Consider the following 21,918-nt stretch of genomic DNA (forward strand, 5'->3'; position numbering starts at 1 on the left):
AAACCGTAACCACCCATCTCCCACCGTAACCACCCATCTCCCACCGTAACCACCCACCTCCCACCGTAACCACCCATCTCCCACCGTAACCACCCGCAGGCTGCCTCCCCATAAAGTAATCTAGAAGCAAGCAGGATACGATAGAGTAACGATTTATGCAAAGAATAAAATGAAACATGTCCTATGAAATTATTTAATTTTGAAAGTAGACACAAAATGTTCAGCATCTTTATCGCCGGATCCTAACGATGAATGCATTCCGATATGGTGAAATAAATTAGGTTCCAGCTGATAAGCTGGTATATTAGTTTGCCGAACGAAGTCATAAATGGCAAGATCCGTATTCCGAGGTGATGGCAACGTCGTCAAATATGTGGTCAAGGGTTCAACCATTGCGCTGGGATACAACGTGGCTGGCGTACAACATCCAGGCGCTAGTCGGAACTGGTACAAATATTTGGACAGTCTTCGAAGCTCAAGAACGTTTTGACGACCAACCAGCTTTGTCGTCAACATAAAAAGGATCATTCCTAATAAGAAGTATTGAAACAATGGTTGCCTCCGTCCGTTCGTGTCACACAGCAGAAAACTGCACAAGACACTTATCCCTCCTCCCACACAACCGAAACTGACCAGCTCTAAAGCCCTCGGTAACTCGAATGCAAATCCTTGCCATTTCTCGGGGTAATAAAGTTTCAGATAGCCGAACTTCTTTTTCACACGTGTACCCTTTGCTTTATCGACTAAATGGTAATCTAGTGAATGTTTCAGAACGCTTGACAAATCTGCATGGGGAACGGCATCGTCTTCAACCATCAATATAAACTCGGGATGAAACGATTCAGCCACCTTTAAACAATAGGAATAGTCAAAGGTTTCCTTTTCACGAGTGTTTTTATGATGTCTTTGATTGTAGGTGAGGTTTCCATGTGGGAGCTGCATGTCCTTCACCTTGAAACTCGAGGATCCATACCTTTCAATAAACGGCAGGTACGTTTCCAGAAAATGTGCCTCTTCGTGCATGTCAGGTTTAGAATCAACATTGCAGAGAAACACAAAGGTTCTGTTTATAAAGTTGCTGCTTCTTGCAAAACTGTCAATTCCAGCTGAAGTTTGGAGAACATACCCCAGACTTTCGTTTCCTTTCTTCACCCCCGAGCGTCTTACTGTGACTATAGCCACTGCCAGATACATGTCGGTGGCGTTTCCAATAGAATGGTAGTAACGTAGGCTTTCATTGCCATTTTTATTCTTGAAGTAAATGTTGGCATGTTTAACCCTCTCGTCATTTAACATCTTGGCTCTCTGCTGAAAGTCAATCGTTCCTGAAGTTATGCTGAAGTATGCAGAGAATGGAAGTTTATGACACACAATTGGTAAAAAAATAAAAAACTGTATTAAAAATACAAAACCCACAACGCCAGCATGGCGGACAAACGACCTACGTATCGTTGACATCGTGACTTGCGTCCTGTGAAGAATATCCACTCCCATACAAGCTGCTCCAACTATACATCTCACTCATGAACGCTATTATTTTTTCCAAGCAAACATGCTTGATTCATCATGGGACGTGTCAGCCACATTTAGGATAGTATGAGACTTGGGTAGAACTTCTTAGGTGTGTAGAACGTCTAAAGATAGACGACAGCTAAAAACCGGTTCGTTTCGTTCATCACATCGCCATAAATGTTAACATCATAACAACGAACACCGTCCATATGCCCAGACCTTACCTTGATGGTGCCTGTGAAATGACTCACTACTCATATAAGGTTTAATTCACAGCTGTCGCCATCCTCTCTATCAGCTATTATAGCTGGATAGAATGAAAACTAGACGTGCAGGCGATTGCTATTCCAATGAATGTGTTCACACCTTGTTTTCAATTGTGTCATAATCCTGACGTCGGAGAAAGTATTCTCTCTATTAAAGCATATGTCAAGCTGTGAGTAAAACAGGGCGGTGCTCTTTCTCCGTGGGTTTCTGTACTTTCAACAGGGTGGCTGAGCGTTCGTGCGATGTTTACTCCACTGGTCCACCTGAGAGATTGTGTGGATGACACGACATCCGTCTTCCCCCAGCCTCTATCGCCGCGCTCGCCTGGGACATTAAGCACAGGGACGCTAGGTATTTTATAGCAGTTCCGCTTCGTCGCAGATGGCACGAACTGTCGCCTAGACTGACATTTAGTCTCTGAAATCTTATATTACACAATATCCTTCTTGACTCTAAAAATAAAAAAAGTCCATATGCTGAATTCAGAATAGAGCTAGCTAGAGCTGGCTAGACTTGCTTTTGTATGAGTTTCTAGATTTTTTTTTTTCATCAAATAAATGTATTCCACGGTCATGGTGCAGGACTATCTGTCGCACAACAGCGCGTTGTGGGATTGCCTGAAAGTCGGGCCAGTGGTGTTTTCGCAATGAAGGCGACTTGTTACTTTTTGGTATGCTAGTCCAGACGATCCAGTGATTGACATCATGAGCATCAATGTACGCAATTAGGATACGATGACATTCATCAACCAAGTTCTGTGTTATGAGGATTCCGAACATATAACCTGGAAAATATATCCTCTACTGTTGTATACTTTTGATACGACCGTTCCCAATTTTTTTTGAAATAATAACATTTCTGCGGCTGAACAGACAGTGGACGAGTGAGTGAGTGATTTGGGTTTAACGCCGCTTTTAACAATATTCCAGTTATATCGCGGCGTGTCAGCTTATTGTGGGAGGAAAGCCCGAAGAAAACTGCATAAAAACTCAACGAGTGTGATGGAATACGCCGGTCGTGCCTTACATGTTTTGAAATTAGCGTCATGTATGTGCGATAAGTGTGTGGATACTGATTTTAAATGATATATTATCATTATAAAATGATAATTCCTAAATTATGTTAAGTGGAAACTTTTATGATTTTGCATATAGTGTAATATTTCGTCATTGTGACATATCATGTATGGATTGAATATTACATCGGGAATGAACTGTAACCTGGTAATATATTTCCTGCTGATGTATAATATATGTAATATATTCAAGTTGAAGTGTTTAGATGTTTTCATAGAGCTGTCACAGCCGAACCAGATTCAATAATAGGTATCATTCACAGGTGGTCAGTAAGGCGGAAATCATCATGGGACTACAGGGTTATGGTCATGGTTAAAAAGCTTGCTATCACCAACAGAGGCCAGACTGTATATGTTTACTGTAATAACACAAGCCGGCCAGTGTTCCTTGATCAAGCATTGCAGGAGCTAGATAAGAAAGACAGAGAGAAGTGGTATTCAGATCTATTTAATGACAAAAATAATTCAAATGGAAACAAGTTAAGAACTTATAGATTATTTCAACAAGAAATTGAAACATGCCATTATGTTAAAATGTCTCTACCAAGGCAATATAGAAGTGTATTAGCATCATTGCGTTGTGGTAACCTGCCAATTAATATAGACTGTGGAAGATATACCAAGCCCATCACTCCTCTTTCAGAAAGACTATGTACTCTCTGTGACAAGCAAGCCATAGAGGATGAATTTCATTTTGTTGTAGAATGCAACTTCTATAAAGATATCAGACTATCTATATTTAACATAGCTAAAATACAAGAAAAAAAATTTCACGGAATTTCCAAATTTTGAAAAGTTTCTGTGGCTTCTTAAAAATGACAACATTTAGTACCAGTTATCTCAATATTTGCACACTTTGTACAGCAAAAGGCGTTTGTGCTTATCCAAACTACCATAATATAAAAATATCTGTTTTTAGTGAACAATATCCTTCGGTATAATTCTATATGTTCATATGTTGTACATTATTGGTGAGAGAATGTGATTAAGTAGATTAGTAGTTTTTTGCCTATCCAAATTACCATAATATAAAAAATATCTGTATTTAGTGAACAATATCCTTATGTATAATTCTGTGTTTCATATGTTGTATATTATTTGTGAGAGAAGGTGATTAAGTAGAAAATTTGAAATATGACAGACTGACCAAGGGGATTGGGGATAAACAGAATGACGGGATTAAAGTATATGCATGACTGTGTGACATGGTGTGACTTTGGGCGTATATGGGTGTGTGCTAGGTAGGGTTGGGCAGATTGAATAAAGATTGATTGATTGACACGGTTGAACTTGTGCATGATTGAATGTGTGTGGGTCATAATGAATAATGCGTGTGATTGAGTGATCGCGAGTTGAATTTTTGTGACTCGCTGATCTGGGACATGTACATGGGTGGGGGTGGGGGTGGGGGTGGTGGGTGCTAAGGTGTGTGAACCGGTGACTAGGTTACCGACACTGCCCAGGGGATAATCGATTAAGGCTATAAATGTCATAATATTAAGTAATGAATTTCTGAGTTGGACTATAACACAATTGACTGTAATTAAACGCTTTGATCACAGCCTGTGAACTAGTCTAGATTTCCTTAAACGACATGTAACTAAAAGTAGACACAATTTATGGATAACAACAATCTCATTAAAATCAGATCTTAGTTCCCGATATCGCTAAACAAAGATCTGAGGACATCCCATTACGGGTCAATTCAGAACGATCTTTCATCCGACAAATCGAAGCGTCGCTTACCAGATCATGAAAGTGACAGTCGGAATGTGTTTTCTAAACATGCAACCTCGAAAACGTTAAAACGGGGTATTCCGAACGACAGTTACCGTCAAAATCATCGTCTGTCTCCCGCTTCCGTAGGATAAACATTTGAACGGAGGAGGGGTTGCACAGTATTTTGGAAGCACTACAATACAATCGTAACCATATATTAGTCATTCCGGGTTCTTCTTTTGTTCAGTTTTCAAAATTTTAATCGAGAACAGTGTCAACATATTTTTCAAGGGTAGTCTGAAATGGAAGTCGCCAGGTTGAAACGAGTGCCCTAAAGCTCGAGAAAGCTGCTTTCTAATTGGCTGATGTCGACTTCTTGTTCTTCGTTTCAGTGGTCGGTCAAAGTTCGCGTAAGGTCGTTCTGACGTGACCCGTAATGGGATGTCCTCAGATCTTTGTTAAGCGGCAGCGAGAACTTAGATCTGATTTTAGTGAGATTGGGATAACAACTTCTTTAATTACTGTAAAGGCGACATTTCGGTATAGATAATTATACCGTTGTCAAGCAACTCAACACTGTACAGACATGAAAGTCCGGAGGCTCTACTTCTTAGAATAAAGAATGATTGTTTATCCAGGAGCCTATAAGATTTTGATTGGGTTATCGGTTTGGATATATGGATGTCGAATCCGGTGTGTTTGGAGCCCAGGTCAGAGGTATCCTACCATTAGTTACACACCTTAAAACAACATAGGTCATAACTTCTTTTAGTGGCATTTAGAAGTTGGAGTACTAAATAAGGATATGATATATAGATGAACAACTTCTTCATTACAATTAGGAGTAACGTTTCGGTGTAGGTTCTAACACCGTTATCAAGCAAGTGCCTAGAGCCTACGGTGACCCTACACTGAAACGTCACTCCTGGTTGTAATAAAGTTGTTCATCCATATATCTTATCCTTATTTAACATAGGTCATGGCTGAAGGCACTGACTGGTCTACACTATGTTACCTTACTATTAGAATGGTGTGATCCAAGAAAAGTAGAAAGGTAAACTTGTACTTTATTTATGTGAAGTAAATTCACACAAAGACATATCATGTTATAAATATATTAAAATTGTTGGCACTAGTAGTAGCACTGATTAATTAATTTAATTTAATGTCTCTGTATAGTCTTTGTTTACTCCAGCCCTGCATTGAAGCAACTGGAGTGGAGTCCTGAGTCTCTGGCGAAGCTGATTCTTTCAATGTCTCGAGATGGTTTTCAGACTCTCTGTAGACTTTCTTGCGGTTGGGTGGAGCTGCTCCAGAATCAATCTGACCCGTGAAGATTCCGGGGTAGAATAGGTCTTCAGCAACCCATGCTTGCCGTAAAAGGTGACTATGCTTGTCGGAAAAGGCGACTAACGGGATCGGGTGGTCACAGGCTCGCTGACTTGGTTGATGCATGTCATCGATCCCAATTGCGTGGATCGATGCTCATGATATCAATCACTGGGTTGTCTGGTCCAGACTCGATTATTTACAGACCGTCGTCATATAGCTGGAATATTGCTGAGTGCGGCGTTAAACAACAAACCAACCAACCAACCAGAATCAATCTGGGACATCTTAGAGCGGTCAGTCCTTTCGATTCTCTGGATAACTTCAATGATGTTCGTATGGTCTTGGGGTAGTTTTCGATTGAGTCGGTTGAGAAATCCCTCAAGATCGTTGTTGGTGCGCGGTCCTGTTGTCTGGTGATGGTTCCAAAGATGAAGGGGAAATCTGGCTTCGAAGTCAACACAGTTCATCAACATATAGTCATTGACGCCCTGAACACAGGGTGTCTCGTCCATGGCGTCCAACCAGGTGTCTTGTACTTGTCCAAGAGGGAGGTGTGGCAGTGCCGCAGTTCGCCGTATCCATTGCTTCACATGGGGATCTTCTTTGTAGGGGACGCCTAAGCCAAGATCCTGTTGTCATCCTCCACACTGATGTGCCTCCAGTTGACGTTGTGTTGAGAACGCCATGATTTTATTGTCTTCCCCGTCGCTGAATAGACGGTAGTGCTGGTCGTGCATGGTGTTTGTCCATTCCTCAGTCAGATCCACCTCAGCTCTGGTCTGTGGCAGCACTGGAATGGTCTTCAGACGATGCCTGTATAGTGAACTGCTCATACTGGTGAAGGAGGACAGTAGAACAATAGTTGCCTGATCTTGTTGAGCACTTTCCTTGTTGTACAACTCATGCGGGTGGGTTGTCTCCCCTCTGGCCCTCTTCCTCAAGTCGCTCACAAACCTGAGACGGTCGGCATCTTCACGGGGATGGGTGTGGTCTGTGGTATTCCGGACAAAATCTCCGATTGTTATACATTTCCCTTCCAGGTCTAAATCCAAGGGACGTTAGTGGAAGTGGGTCCTGGGAATATGTTTTTGCTATTTATGGGTGTGGTGAAGAGTGATGTGAATATGGACATGATGAAGGAATGGCATATACAATTATAAATAGTGAAAAAACAACGAATTCCAACAATGAGAGAAAAAGCATGCATTAACGGGTAAGGCGAGATAGGTAGGAGAACTTAGCAGGGAAGGCCGCTGGTCACGTGCAGAGCTGTGGCTGGCGTCTGGGGGGAGGCGCTTGGGGGTGAGGGAGCCCGGCTGCCGGCAAGCCGACAAGAGCCTAATAGTCCGAACCAAATTGAGCTTGTTCGATCCCACTTTTACTGTTGCTAGCTGGCTGTGTAAGTTGATTTGGGCTGAATGCGGTGGAATAAGTTGTTGTTTGATTGCAATCCAGAAGTGAAAAAATGGCGTCCGTCCATGACGGAAGTTGTAAACAATGACTGAACTGATATGACCCAAGCGTTGTTGTAGTTATTATTAAGTGTTTAAGAGGTCGCCTTCTGCTTTAGCAATTTCGGCTGACCTGTCCCTCTTTGGGACTGGTGTGTGTGAGCAGGATACACATATCTCTGGCGAGTTTGGTTTTCACAGAAATTCTGATTTTGTATTGATATGATTTCTATTTTCGTATATTGATATAATTTCATTTTTATCTTGCTGCTCTGTCTATATACGTTCGAGTAGCTGTCCATCTCTCAGAAATAGAGTTTCTCGGAGTTTGACTGGCCTTCGCTATTGCATTTCTTGGCTTAATGAGATCTACGACTGAGTCTGAGGCGTGAGATGGCAATTTCAACTTTTCTTTCATTTGAGTATAGGTTTGGCTTGTGGTGGATCTTGGGTTGAATTTTGTTTTGCCATCTGCCGATCTTACTTGCGTCCCACTGGGCTTGCAATCTTTGGACTATAGAGGTTTTGATTTTGCTTTTTATCTTTAGTTCACTAAAGGGAATTGGCTGTATCTCCGCTTTGTCTAGAGCTAGCATCACCAGTGTGTCTGCCTTTTCATGTCCACGAATATCTATGTGAGAGGGGATCTAACATAGCTCTGTTTGCCCCAGGTGAAACAGGAAACAGTCATGTTCACTTTCGTTCATCTCTTTCTGAGCATTAGACCGTATCCTTTCATGATTTTACTGTAGGCAGAGTGGGAAGTTTCGTCTTGTTTAACTTGTGTTTATTTAACGCAGACTTATTTGTAAAAATTCGTTACAATAATCTACAGTTGAAACAAGGTGTATTTTATGTTTGAGTTACACACAGACTAGTGTGTGATTTGAGACCCTTGCGAATATTGCTGTGTTGGAGGGATGGTTGCCTATAAGAACAGAGCTGTGATATTTTGCTCTATACACTATACTATTATACTTGTTTGTAGATACCACACATAGCGTTTACCGTAATATTATGTTCTTGTTTTCTTGTTGTTGAATTGTGTTATATTATTGCTTCATGGCCATGTCAACCTCCCCATCACATCGCTTGCAAAATGGGGAATATGCCAAACTCCCAAACCAGTATAGTTATTGGATGCCTATTTTGATACATCAGTGGCAAATTAGAATAACGTTCAGTCAGAACTATTGCCATTCCCCTCTTTAAAGCAAGTCAACTTGCACCTGCGACTAATACCATCTCCTTATATGGAGTTAATCCGCACCTGTGTCTTATACCTTCAATCTCTTTATATGGAGTCAATCCGCACCTGTGTCTTATACCATCACTCTCCTTATATGGAGTCAATCCCAAACCCGTGTCTAATACCATCACTCTCCTTATATGGAGTCAATCCGCACCTGTTTCTAATACCATCACTCTCCTCACATGGAGTTAATCCGCACCTGTGTCTAATACCATCACTCTCCTTATATGGAGTCAATCCGCACCTGTGTCTAATACCTTCATTCTCCTTATATGGAGTCAATCCGCATCTTTGTCTAATACCATCACTCTCCTTATATGGAGTTAATCCGCACCTGTGTCTAATGTCATCACTCGCCTTACCACACTACCTTTTCCGAAACCAACCTACTGATTGCATACACAACAACGATGAGAAATAAAACATAATTAAGGTTATTTTAATTATAGTACATGTTAAACACAGTCAGCCGAGAAGTCCAGCAGTAACCTGTCGCAGGAGCCTGTATTTTATTCCACCTTTCCTCCAGGGATTGACGAACTAGTTAAATCAAGACGAAAGAGGAACTGTTCAAGTAACTTGATCCGGGACTTATTCAGTGACGACTGCATGCCGACATGGTAAAAGAGGTTCGGTTCTAGTTGATATGTTGGTATATTAGTCTGGAGTGTAAAGTCATAGATAGAAAGGTCAGTATGCTTGAATGAAGGCAAGGTGGTCAAATATGTGGTCAGAGAGTCAACTATGGCTGATGGATATAACATGGCTTGGGTACAACATTCGGACGCTTGTCGAAACTTGTATAAGTATTTTGAAAGTCTTCGTACCTCCATCACATTCTGTCGGCCTACAAACTCTGCTGTTAAGATGAAAAAAACCATCCAAATTAGAAAGCGGCTTAATCTCGAACTATAATTGTCCTGTCTTCTTTTAGCTAAGCACTGGAATACAACCAAAGTGACACCTCCACCAACACTGCCTATACTCAAAAGCTCCAGGAACATTGGCACGTCAAATGCATAGCCTTGCCACCGTTCGGGATAATACAGTTTGAGATAGGCAAAGTCTTTCCTTTGAGAGGTGCTTCTCCTGTTATCAACTAGATGATTTTCCAGTGTATATTTCAGGACATACGCTAAATCGTTGTGAGGAATAGCATCGTCTTCCACCATCAGTACATACTCGGGATCAAATGATTTTGCAACCTTTAAGCAGTACGAGTAGTCCATTGTCTCCTTTTCATATTTCCCCTCGCTTTTTTTTGTCTGATATATGGAATAATTATGTTGATTTTGATACTTATCTTCTAATTTGAAACTTGACAAACCATATCGTTCAGTAAAGGGTAGATACTTCTTTAAAAACATTGCCTCTTTGTGTTCTTGGGGATTCAAATCCACATTACACACAAATACAAACGTTCTACGTGAAAATTCGTGACTTTTCGCGAATTTGTCCATCCCGGCTGAAGTCTGGAGAACGTATCCAGGATATTGGCGCTTTTTCTCAACAGCGCGACTGACTGTGATTATTGCCACAGTCAGATAGATCTCGGAGCTGTTTTCCACAGAATCATAGTACCGTGGATTACCTCCAGGCGTCTGGCTCTTGAAATAGGAATAAGCACGCCTGACTCTCTGTTGATTGAAATCATGTAACAAAGTGGCAGTTTCATTGTTGCTTATGGGAGAAGCTAGGAAGTATGACGAGAATGGAAGATTATAACATAGAATCGGCAACAACAGAAGAAACTGAATCATGTACACAATAGCAACTGTCGAGCAACAAAGTTGAAACCTGGCTCTTGCCATGGCGTTTCTCGTTACCTATCACAATCTCACATACTTGAGCAGTGTATAAGTTGGACGGTTTTCACTTTGTGAGGGCGTGTTGTTTCATCACTTTAATCCTGTATGGTCCAAGTTTATGTTACGGTTGTGTTTTATCAGAAATCCTGAAGAATACATTGGTGCTTGACATAAATGTCCATAACCAAACTAGTATGTCTGTTGTGTCGCATGTCACAGTACAAATTTATGCAGACATTGACCCTGTTCTCCAATTGTTAACAAACTCTGATGATGTCACAATGGTCACAATGGTCTGCAAACAAGCAAGGATCAGTGGTCAGAATTCAATAGCTTGGTCAGATGACCAGAAAAATGATATCTTCATTACATCCAATGCCAAGCTGTATGACCGAGGATATAACATGTATTAGTCAACAGTTTCAATATAACGTTATGAGTTGAATTGACTGTTACACTGTTGCTATATCCCATATCAAGCGGGAGTCGACTGTTGTTATGTGGATGATAATCAATATCCAATAACTCCAGTTGAAAAGAAACAACACAGTAAGCTCACTCCTTCCACAGTCACAGAGAAGCGAAATCTATGCCCATGCTGCCGTCCATTATCCGCTGTCCATAAAGCATGTACATAAACACACCATAGCGTACACACTGGGTAACAGAGGCAACAGGTATTGTCACTTTATCCAATGTATATCCACTATATCCAATGTATAGCCACTATATCCAATGTATAGCCACTATACCCAATGTATAGCCACTATATCCAATGAATAGCCTCTATATCCAATATTTATCCACTATATCCAATGTATATCCACTATATCAAATGTATAGCCTCTATATCCAATATATATCCACTATATCCAATGTATATCCACTATATCCAATGTATAGCCACTATATCCAATGTATATCCACTATATCCAATGTATATCCACTATATCCAATGTATATCCACTATATCCAATGTATAGCCTCTATATCCAATATATATCCACTATATCCAATGTATATCCACTATATCCAATGTATAGCCTCTATATCCAATATATATCCACTATATCCAATGTATATCCACTATATCCAATGTATAGCCACTATATCCAATGTATATCCACTATATCCAATGTATATCCACTATATCCAATGTATGTCCACTATATCCAATGTTTAGCCACTATATCCAATGTATATCCACTATATCCAATGTATAGTCACTATATCCAATGTATGTCCACTATATCCAATGTTTAGCCACTATATCCAATGTATATCCACTATATCCAATGTATATCCACTATATCCAATGTATAGCCACTATATCCAATGTATGTCCACTATATCCAATGTTTAGCCACTATATCCAATGTATATCCACTATATCCAATGTATATCCACTATATCCAATGTATGTCCACTATATCCAATGTATATCCACTATATCCAATGTATATCCACTATATCCAATGTATATCCACTATATCCAATGTATATCCACTATATCCAATGTATGTCCACTATATCCAATGTATATCCACTATATCCAATGTATATCCACTATATCCAATGTATATCCACTATATCCAATGTATATCCACTATATCCAATGTATATCCACTTTATCCAATGGTAGACAGTAGAAATCATTGGCTGTGTAACCGATGGCCAGTGTGATCTATTCATACAATTTCCGCAACTGTTTTGCCTTTTACTATCTTAGGAATCAGGAATCGACACTGGATATTCTCTAGCGATGAGGTTTTGAATTCAACAAATCATGATGAGTAGAAAAGAAACAACACGGTCTTAATTGTTTGACAACGGTATGATGATCTATACGGTACATTAAAGAAACTGTTATTCATAGATAGTGTCTACTTTGGCACCCGTCAACTTCTGAAAAATGCCTCTCAAACATCACGGTGTTGTCACTTCGTCAGCTGACAGGTACGAAGTCGAATTCTTTGTCTATGTGATCGATGATTAGTGTTCCGTTGAGATGAATTATTGACCACTATATCAACATCAATGTGCCGCTCACTAGTAGTGGGGCAGGTGGTGAGATCGTAACAGCCGCTCCAACATACTCGTTTCATCACAACCACACGGAATGTAGTATGAATTGATTGTGCGACCGACAGTGTTGAATGTAGGACACCCCCAGCTCAGGAAAAACATAACGGGGTACGACACCGCTGAAACAGAACAGCGTCTCTCTTCACATCCCCGGATCTCTCTGAACAATGGGAGAACTACGTACAGTTGACAGGAGTGTTAACCTGTAATTGAGTAGACCGGAGCACAGCTTGAGAATGACTATGACTACAGTCGGTCACTGCGCATTTCACGTCACCTGTGTAAAACCCCCAAAAGCACAACGCAAGTACTCCTGTTTAAAACATGTCACATGTCATCATTGCTCTCCAGGTCGGAACTCATCAGTGTACTACAACAGGAACACTGCTTACTGTGATATAAATAGAACACCTCGCCTCCTCACCCATATATAACCATTAACAGCCACCCAACTACCACAGCCAGTGGTTAACCGGAGTCGCATTCAGGATATATGTCCCGCTTGACTTGCTATAGATACAGCGACAAAACCTTTTCAATATCCAATAGAAATCTCTGCATGAAGCAGAGTCGATTGTACGATTCATATTCATGACTGTATCATGAGCAAGGGTTTATGAATCACTATGAAATAGAAACGACACCAGAAGTCTGGGAAGCTGTTCAAATATTTGTTTTCACCAACCGAATAACGAATCGTCTTTTTCTGTAAGAGAGTCACGACGTATGTAAAGAGTAGTAAAAGGCTACAGTAATACCATGCATAGAATGTAATGGCGTGACAGGATCTGTTTTTCTTCACAAGGTGTCGCGGTGAATCGGAGAGACTTCATGTAGCGGAAAAATCCAATGACCTTTATTGCGAAATTCGGTTATAACGTTGCTGTCAACAAGGGAATCGTATACACTTGGACCTACTGCGGATAGTCGTTATCAATAAATATTTGTTAATTCCTTATGCGTCTTTGAGGCTGAACAAACATGTCGATCCTTATATTGACTGAAAATGTTTTTGGTCTAAGCTGACAAAACATTCTTCTCTTGGATGACAATGACGACCGCTCCACTATGTACGAAGTCATGCTGTTGGGATAATTTGATACGATGAAAGTAGAAGAAAATATTCATGGAAACTAGTTATTAATACTTCTTGATGAAGCTACGCCACTGTAACAGATGCGCTCGCGTGTCGTCCTCAATAAGGGTACACTGGTAGCGTTCAGCTCAAATCACCAACTCTCTAAAGATCTCGCACGACCGCAGGGATCCGTGCTGGGTCCATTACTGTTTATTGTTTATGTAAATGACATTGCTGATACATTAGACTGTATGACAAGACGTTTTGGCATGTCATCCAATTACAACAGCGTAATGGAAATTCCCCTAACCACTACATGAGCATTCTCCGCGGAATTGGAGAGACTTTGGCTGTTAACGTCCAATTCCGAAAAGATTAAATGTGTTCTATTCTCTCGCAAAGAAACCATTGGAGGTCTACATATATATTTCAAGTGAAAAATTATCAGCTCTGTAAAGACTCGTAGAAATAAACATTTGGGAATTATACTTGAAGCCAGTGGCAAATGATCTTGTCATTTATCTACCTTAATAAAAGCAACCCCCAAGGTGATTTATTTGATGAGAAAACACAAACATCAACTTAACAGAAATACTATTAACAATTGTTTTTAAATGTTCATTTTAAATACCCATTAGAGGTATTGGATGGTTGCACCGAAGGACAAAGTGAGAAATTAAATCAATTACAATTAGAACCTGTACGCATTGTAACTGGCCTCAATAAACCAACAGGCACTCATTATATTACGAAACCGATTGAGAAACTTAAATTTTACTTAAACTTTTTTTTCTTCAAATTAGTTATAATATGATTCCGTCCTATCTAACATATATGTACCAAAGATATTGACTGCAAAAGCTTCATATTTTTTAAACTGAAAACATCAGTGTTCCCCTCAAAAGACTAAGACATTCGTGTGAATCCTTTTACCTATGGACTATCCGATTGTGGAACTCTATTCTGTTTTGAGACCGAAATGTTTTGTTCTACAAATTCTTGACACAAGCACCACCCCACGTCAGCTTCTTACTTCGCATACGGAAAGAGGAAATATAATATCGTACATGCAAAACTAATTAGGATACGTGTGCAGACAACTGTATTATGATTTTCAAAAGGTACACTGTGTGTTGATACATCATGTAGATGGTAGCCACGAGACGTATGCCTCTCTAAGAGAAGTTCATGTTTGGTGACAGAAAGCTCATGCGTCTTTACATCTTTTAATTTTGAATGAAAGTTCTACCAATTTGAAAGATTTGTGTTTGGAACGATTGTAACTGAAATGCCTTAGTGTACTATCACAGAAAATGGCAAGATGGCAAATCATTGGCATCAGAGACCATCTATTATATGGTCTCTGTTGGCATGCACAAAACTGGCATGTCATGTCGGGCTATTGCCACCGTGTTTAACATTAATCATACTGTTATCAGTCGACTCATTAGAAAACACAAATTGACTGGACATGTGAGGGACTTGCCGAGATCAGGACGTCCACGGAAGAGACAGGGTCCTTGTAAACTTCAACTTGCACTGTTCTTCCTCATCACTGGGATACCCACAACAGAGTGCCCCTTAGCATCATCAGGAGTCGACTGTACGCAGCGGGATTAATGGCCAGAAGTCCAATAAGACTTCCACTCCTCTCAACCCAACACATGCGGGATCGTTTCGCCTGGTGTCAGACTGGAATTTGAGGTCATGGAGGAGGTTTCATTGTCTGACGAGAATTGGTTGTTATTGCACCACACTGATGGTAGGACTCCTGTCTGGAGGCAAAGGGAACATTTTATCAGCGCAACATCCAGGAACCAGTGGCATGTGGTGGCGGCTCAGGGATAGTATGATGATGTTGCTTCTTTGATTGTAAACTTTATTTGGTCACAGTTCAGGGTACATTAAATGGACAAAGGTACCAAGATACCACATTGGACGGTTTTGTTGTGCCTCATAACCATGCACTTACCAGGTCTTCATGGACGACAATGCATGACCCCACCGAGCAGGAGCTGTGACTGACCATCTCCTGAACTAAGCCAGTGGAGCTCTGCCTTCTCGAAGAGAAATGTGCATCAAATCGAGCATATGTGGGATCAGTTGGGACGCAGGGTTAGAGCCAGGGGCACTCCAGTACAGAATCTCCAAGAATTGACACAGGCATCGCACCAGGAACGGCAACACATCCCCAGTTGAGGATGAGGAGACGTCTTGCGGATGTGATCTGTGTACGGGGTGGCCACATCAGATACTAACTTAGACTACTGATCACTTACTGAGACACGTACGTGTTGATCTGATCACCTCATTCCTAACAGTTATCGTACCTAACTGCCTCTATCTATCCCTAATTAGAGTTCTTGTAGTCGCTAGGGAATAAAGTTGCTTTCTTTTTTTTGCAAATAATAATTGTCCTATTATTAATAAAATTTACATTTCATTTGACGTTAATAACACTTTGATTTCTTTTCTTTCGCTTTCCAGCCTCTCCTTACCCATCTCTTTTCTTATCAAAACGTCTTGGTGGCGCGATACTTTTGACGAGTTGTTAGGGGGAATACGTCGAATCAGGGAAGTCTCATTCACGCAGGGAATATACATTATCTCTAACATTTTCAGGGATTATACGTATTCAACCAATTGCTTTAACGTTTGTTTTCACATTGAGGATACTGGTATCAACCTGTTAATTTTAGAAATATAACAGCGCCGGAAAAACTCTTTCTGTTGAATGACTATCCGATGAAGATCGGCACGTTTTTGACGAAATTCAGCTAAATCTGAGTAAATTGAACTCTGTTAAGGGCTGTTTTCCAGGTACGATCAGCATTTCACAGATGGCATTCCACCAAGGGATTTTTTTTAGGACTTAACCTAAGCATTTTTCAGCAATAGCTATTATCTCAGAAGTAAAGTTAGCGTTGGCAGTATCAAAGTCATTGGCTGCATCTGTCACACGGAGTGGCAGTGCAAGGCAGGGTGGCAGTCTCAACTTGACCACACAGAAGGTTGATTGGTTGGTTGGTTGGTTGTTTAACGCCACACTCAGCAATATTCAAGCTATATGACGGTCTGTAAATATTCGAGTCTGGACCAGACAATCCTGTGATTAATATCATGAGCATCGATCCACGTATTTGGGATCGATGACATGCATCAACCAAGTCAGCGAGCCTGACCACCAGATCCCATAAGTCGCATCTTACGACAAGCATATATCGCCTTTTACGACAAGCATGGGTTGCTGAAGACATCTCACCCCGGATCTTCACGGGTCCCACACAGAAGGAACTGAGCTACATGAACAAACTTCATTCCATTGTAAAGGTCTGGATGAGATGAATTTATGATCTAATTTATGTACAATATGTATTCGTGGCCATCACAAAAACGGGCTTAGAAAATGCATTTCTACAGAACCCCTGTCAGAATTATATATCGGGCACAAATGTTATTTTGTCACAAATCCCAATTCATTTGAAGTAAATATCACGCATCAGTCATTTTGTGGTAAACAATCTGCATTTGTATGGAAACATTCAGCTATGTGGTAATTAAATCCATTTAGCATTCGGACGACGGACAGAAGAGGGTGTAAATAGAGAATCTCACCCTCGTGTCTTTTGATATCAAATATATCAACACGAGTTGATAAAAGTGGGAAAACTCCGAGGCTTGCCTAGGATTTTTTCCACTTTTATCAACGAGTGTTGATATATTTGATATCAAAAGACGTTGATATATTTGATATCAAAAGACACGAGGGTGAGATATTTATCAACATCATTCTTCAAACTTTTTCAGTTTGTAGACAGTAATAAGCAGTGTCTTAAGTGTAAAAATGTACTGCTAACAGCTTCTGAGCAGAGCCATTAGTGATGTCATTTGATTGTAACATCATGGTTACCAATGACGTCACAATGGTCTGCAAAGTATTGTGATGCAATTTCATTGCAGCGATATCTACAGTGTAGATATCGCTTGATCTCACCGAAGCGGTATCTCCTGTGGGAGCCATTTTTCCATGATAAAATGTCCTTGTCACCTTCTCACAGAGGCCCTCACTAAAAGCATCATTACCTTGTTATTAAACAAACCCAAATGGCATTATAAATAGCTCATCTGGCGCAAGTTTTCTTTTGTTTGTGCATACAATGTTTTGGCATAGGCAAAAGAGCTCGATCCAACAAGTATTAACATAACAATAAACCTAGTAACACATATACAGCCAATATTTCCAGATGACCTATTTTGTTATTTGTAATTTTCCACGAGTATTGTAACATCTGGTCCAATCAATATCGCAACAGCAAACATCCTGCATTTAAACGTTTAGAGCTGAACGTTGCAATTCTAGTTCCGCATGCATATGCTCTTTACTGAGATATTTAACTGGGTACTGGTGAACATATTCTTGGAGGTTCAGATGGTAATTGCAATTATCTGTAGTTCTTTCTAGAATGTGTCTGTGTGCAGGGAGGTAGGGGTGTTACCGTCACTCCTTGTTTTGGATACCAAATGGTTGTCGAGACAATGGAGGGATTTGAATGTTTTGTTTGTTTGTCTGTTTGTTGTTTAACGCCGTACTCAGCAATATTCCAGCTATATGACGGCGGTCTGTAAATAACCAAGTCTGGACCAGACAATCCAGTGATTGACATCATGAGCATCGATCCACGCAGTTGGGATACGATGACATGCATCAACCAAGTCAGCGAGGCTGACCACCCGATCCCGTAAGTCGCCTCTTACGACCAGCATAGTCGCCTTTTATGGCAAGCATGGGTTGATGAAGATCTATTCTACCCCGAATCTTCACGGGTCTTTTCAAGTGTAGTCGTATACACAGTTGCAGCTATGGTTATTGATTTTGAAAATGAAAAAGTTACTTCTTAAGCGTACACATTGCACAATAAAAACTCATCAAACATACAAATACATGTGAAATGAAATGCATAACTGAATGGCAAGCAAAGACTTCTTCTGCGTTAACATCCCCGTCAGATTCACTTTCCACTACACGTGAACTATACAGACGTGAAACTACCTTGAATGAGGATTTCCCCACAAACACTGTCCGACTAAACCGCCAGGTCAACCACGCGGCACGGGAAAACAGTCAAATATGGCAGATGATAGACCTACCTTTAGCATAAACTAGTATTCACTATTAAAACTATGACAATAATAAGCATGGTTAGCTCAAACAAACTCAGCTACCGGAGACCAAATGTGACACACGTCTACAGGGGTAGACACACGTCCACAGGGGTAGACAGCCAACCACTTTCGTTTAGGCAAGCAGAATTAGCTCCCTTTCTTTACCACCGACAATGTTATTTCGCCGATGATTATGGAAGGTATTTTGTTGCATATATTTTTTTGTAATAATTGTTTTTATTCAGGGTTCAGAATACATTGTACACGATATAATGCATATTAATACATTAACTGTTTGCACCTCATTTGTAATGTGATGATTGATATTACTAGTGATAATAAATGATTTAATGCATAATATATATGTATCACATGATGGAATCCCCTTTTTTTATCATAAAAACACAACAGCAATTCACACTTCTCATACAGGCACCATTTACACACTCTCACACAGGGACGCCACAAGCACTCTCATACACACACACACACACACACACACACACACACACACACACACACACACACACACACACACATTATATTCTCAAAAAGAGATCTCAAACCTCAAATCAGTGGTTTCAATTGAATAATACAGAAATGTAGACACTAACACATGGGCATACCATGATATACGCATGTACATAAGCATATATATATATATACATATCCTAAAATTCAAAAAGGTTGTGGTACATCATCCAGTCTTTGTTAAGTTCCAAACCTCTGTTTGTGGACAAAAACATCTTTTCTCTATCTTATAGCGAAGTTTGAGTTCATTCTTTAAAAACTGTACATTCAGTAGTATATTTTGAACTCTACATCTGTAGATAAAGTATTTTGTGAACAGGCTGATAAAATCAAACACTTTATCAGTAATAAGATTTTCTTTAAAGCCAAAAATAATAAATACTGCTGAAAGATTTAGATTATGAATGTGTCCACATTTGTCATTTATCCAGCTCATAAACTGTTTCCAGAAATTCTGTACAATATCACACTCCCACAAGAGATGGACGATCGTCTCTCTATCATCACTGCAAAAAGTACATCGATCACTGTCCACATTCTTGATATTAAATAGAAATGAGTTCGTTGTAAGTATCCTATGAATTATCCTGAACTGAAACCACCTTGTTGCATATATTTATTAAAATTATTTGTATTATTATTTAATAGTTGCCTATACCAGATTCAGGTTATCTTAAGATACTATTAGATACGCATGATAGCAGTTACAACTGGGTATATAAGGTGAGATATATAATTATGTGTATGGGTCTTGTTTTTTTATGGGAACAACAATATGTGTAAACAGGTTCATGGCCAACCCAGCGAAAATCGTTCCCAAACTACGAAGAAAATCTTTCGCGTGAGTGGTCCTAGGCATAAGTGGTTATACTTCAAATACATTGTGTTTTCTCCGCAGCGCTACTTGCTAATTACAATTGTCGAGGGCGACTAAGTTCGCCTTGGGCTGAGCGTCGGAACATCTTCAGTATGACCTGTCTCACTTCTTTCCAACACAGTACTGACTACGCCACGTCCGGACTCAATGAAAAACATGTGTACTTGCGCATTAACCATGGCAAAGTATGTGATTTGGTATATGTTGTAGTTGGTTTAAGTGTTTAAGAGGTCGCCTTCTGCCTTAGCAATTTCGGCTGACCTGTCCCTCTTTGGGACTCATGTGAGTGAGAAGTGTACACATATCTATTGGGAGTTTTAGTGTTGATAAATTTTAAGAAGACGTGTTAAACAACAAACAGACACGGGGCGTCACGATTACAGCAGACATAATACGTGGTCTTCGTGGTGAAAACAGATGTTACGAGAGTAATTCTTTTCCGTTATAACTGCACACATTCTTACTTTTGTATGTAACCCTGGTGTGTTCTACGTCATTGAAATAGTATACAAACAACAGACACGGTGTGAACACCTGGTGACATCACTGATTGTCAGTGATCATTCATAAGCTTGTAACCAGTAATTAGCCTTTTACCCTTAATGGAACCTTAATTTTGTGAAAAACAGACACACAGGTTCACTATTATAACAGACATAATATGGGGTCTAGATGTTGATAACAATCAGACACAGCTTCACTATTATAACAGACATAATATGGCGTTTTGATGTTGATAACAATCAGACACAGCTTCACTGTTATAACAGACAATACGGGGTCTTGATGTTGATAACAATCAGACACAGCTTCACTGTTATAACAGACAATACGGGGTCTTGATGTTGATAACAATCAGACACAGCTTCACTATTATAACAGACAATACGGGGTCTTGATGTTGATAACAATCAGACACAGCTTCACTATTATAACAGACATAATACGGGGTCTTCCTGATGTCCGTCTGAAGCAAGATTTTACTGTTTTGATGACTGTGGTTACAGAAGATAGTACCTTAATCGAAACGATATTAGCACGCAAGCGAATACACATTTCTTTCCTATTACAAATGGTGGCCACAGTACCATCATCTCGCGATTATTTATGTGAATTCAGTGTCACACTTTCGAATCCACATTTAAGCTAGCCACGCGCCTACTAAACACGTGTGTTACCTTACAGACGGCCCAAGTTTGTTTTTTGTCTATTTTCAGAAATTCAAGATTAAGTTAACTATACTGCACACTTCAAAAGATCGTTGCGATATTAACAGAAGCGTCCGTAAAATATATATTTCCTCTTGGGCTGACATCAGGTCACTCCGAGGCGTTGTGTTCCTCATAATAAAGAAGTTGACATCCATATATTCTCTTCCTTATGTGTATCACTTCTAGATGCCTTTCAAAGACCGTATATAATATATATTACGATATGGTGTGTATGCAAGCTCAATAAAACCAGATCTCATGAAGTGAATTTACAGACCGTCGTCATATAGCTGGAATATTGTTGAGTGCGGCGTTAAACAACAAACAAATAAACTATATACACAACATACTTCACTGGAGCTGTTGTAACGGCTCTGGCCTTGAAGAATATAACAAAATGTCGCATACTTTCATTGAGGCTGGGAATTGTAGGACATTATTCAGACAATAATGTACCTCGGCAGCCCATAACTACAAGTGATTAGTATACCGCTGGGATAACGTCCCTTCCGTGCCACCCAGGTGATCTCTGAACACATGCGGTGACCTCTCTGTGT

The 21,918-nt window shown here is 40.1% G+C and overlaps 2 protein-coding genes across 2 annotated transcripts; both read right to left on the reverse strand.

Moving 5' to 3' along the window:
* Nucleotides 1-179: 179 nt before the first annotated feature.
* LOC124144110 (post-GPI attachment to proteins factor 4-like) lies at nt 180-2,136 on the reverse strand. The gene has a single exon (XM_046513366.2). It carries the CDS (start codon nt 1,492-1,494, stop codon nt 190-192), a length of 1,305 nt encoding a protein of 434 aa, XP_046369322.2. The 5' UTR covers nt 1,495-2,136; the 3' UTR covers nt 180-189.
* A 6,895-nt stretch (nt 2,137-9,031) lies between these two features.
* LOC124144120 (post-GPI attachment to proteins factor 4-like) lies at nt 9,032-12,917 on the reverse strand. The gene has a single exon (XM_046513377.2). The coding sequence runs from the start codon at nt 10,417-10,419 to the stop codon at nt 9,118-9,120; it is 1,302 nt and encodes a 433-aa protein (XP_046369333.2). The 5' UTR covers nt 10,420-12,917; the 3' UTR covers nt 9,032-9,117.
* Between the last annotated feature and the right edge of the window lie 9,001 nt (nt 12,918-21,918).

This window comes from Haliotis rufescens, unplaced genomic scaffold (assembly GCF_023055435.1).
Source record: "Haliotis rufescens isolate VD_foot unplaced genomic scaffold, xgHalRufe1.0.p SCAF_82, whole genome shotgun sequence".
NCBI classification, from domain to species: Eukaryota; Metazoa; Mollusca; class Gastropoda; order Lepetellida; family Haliotidae; genus Haliotis; species Haliotis rufescens.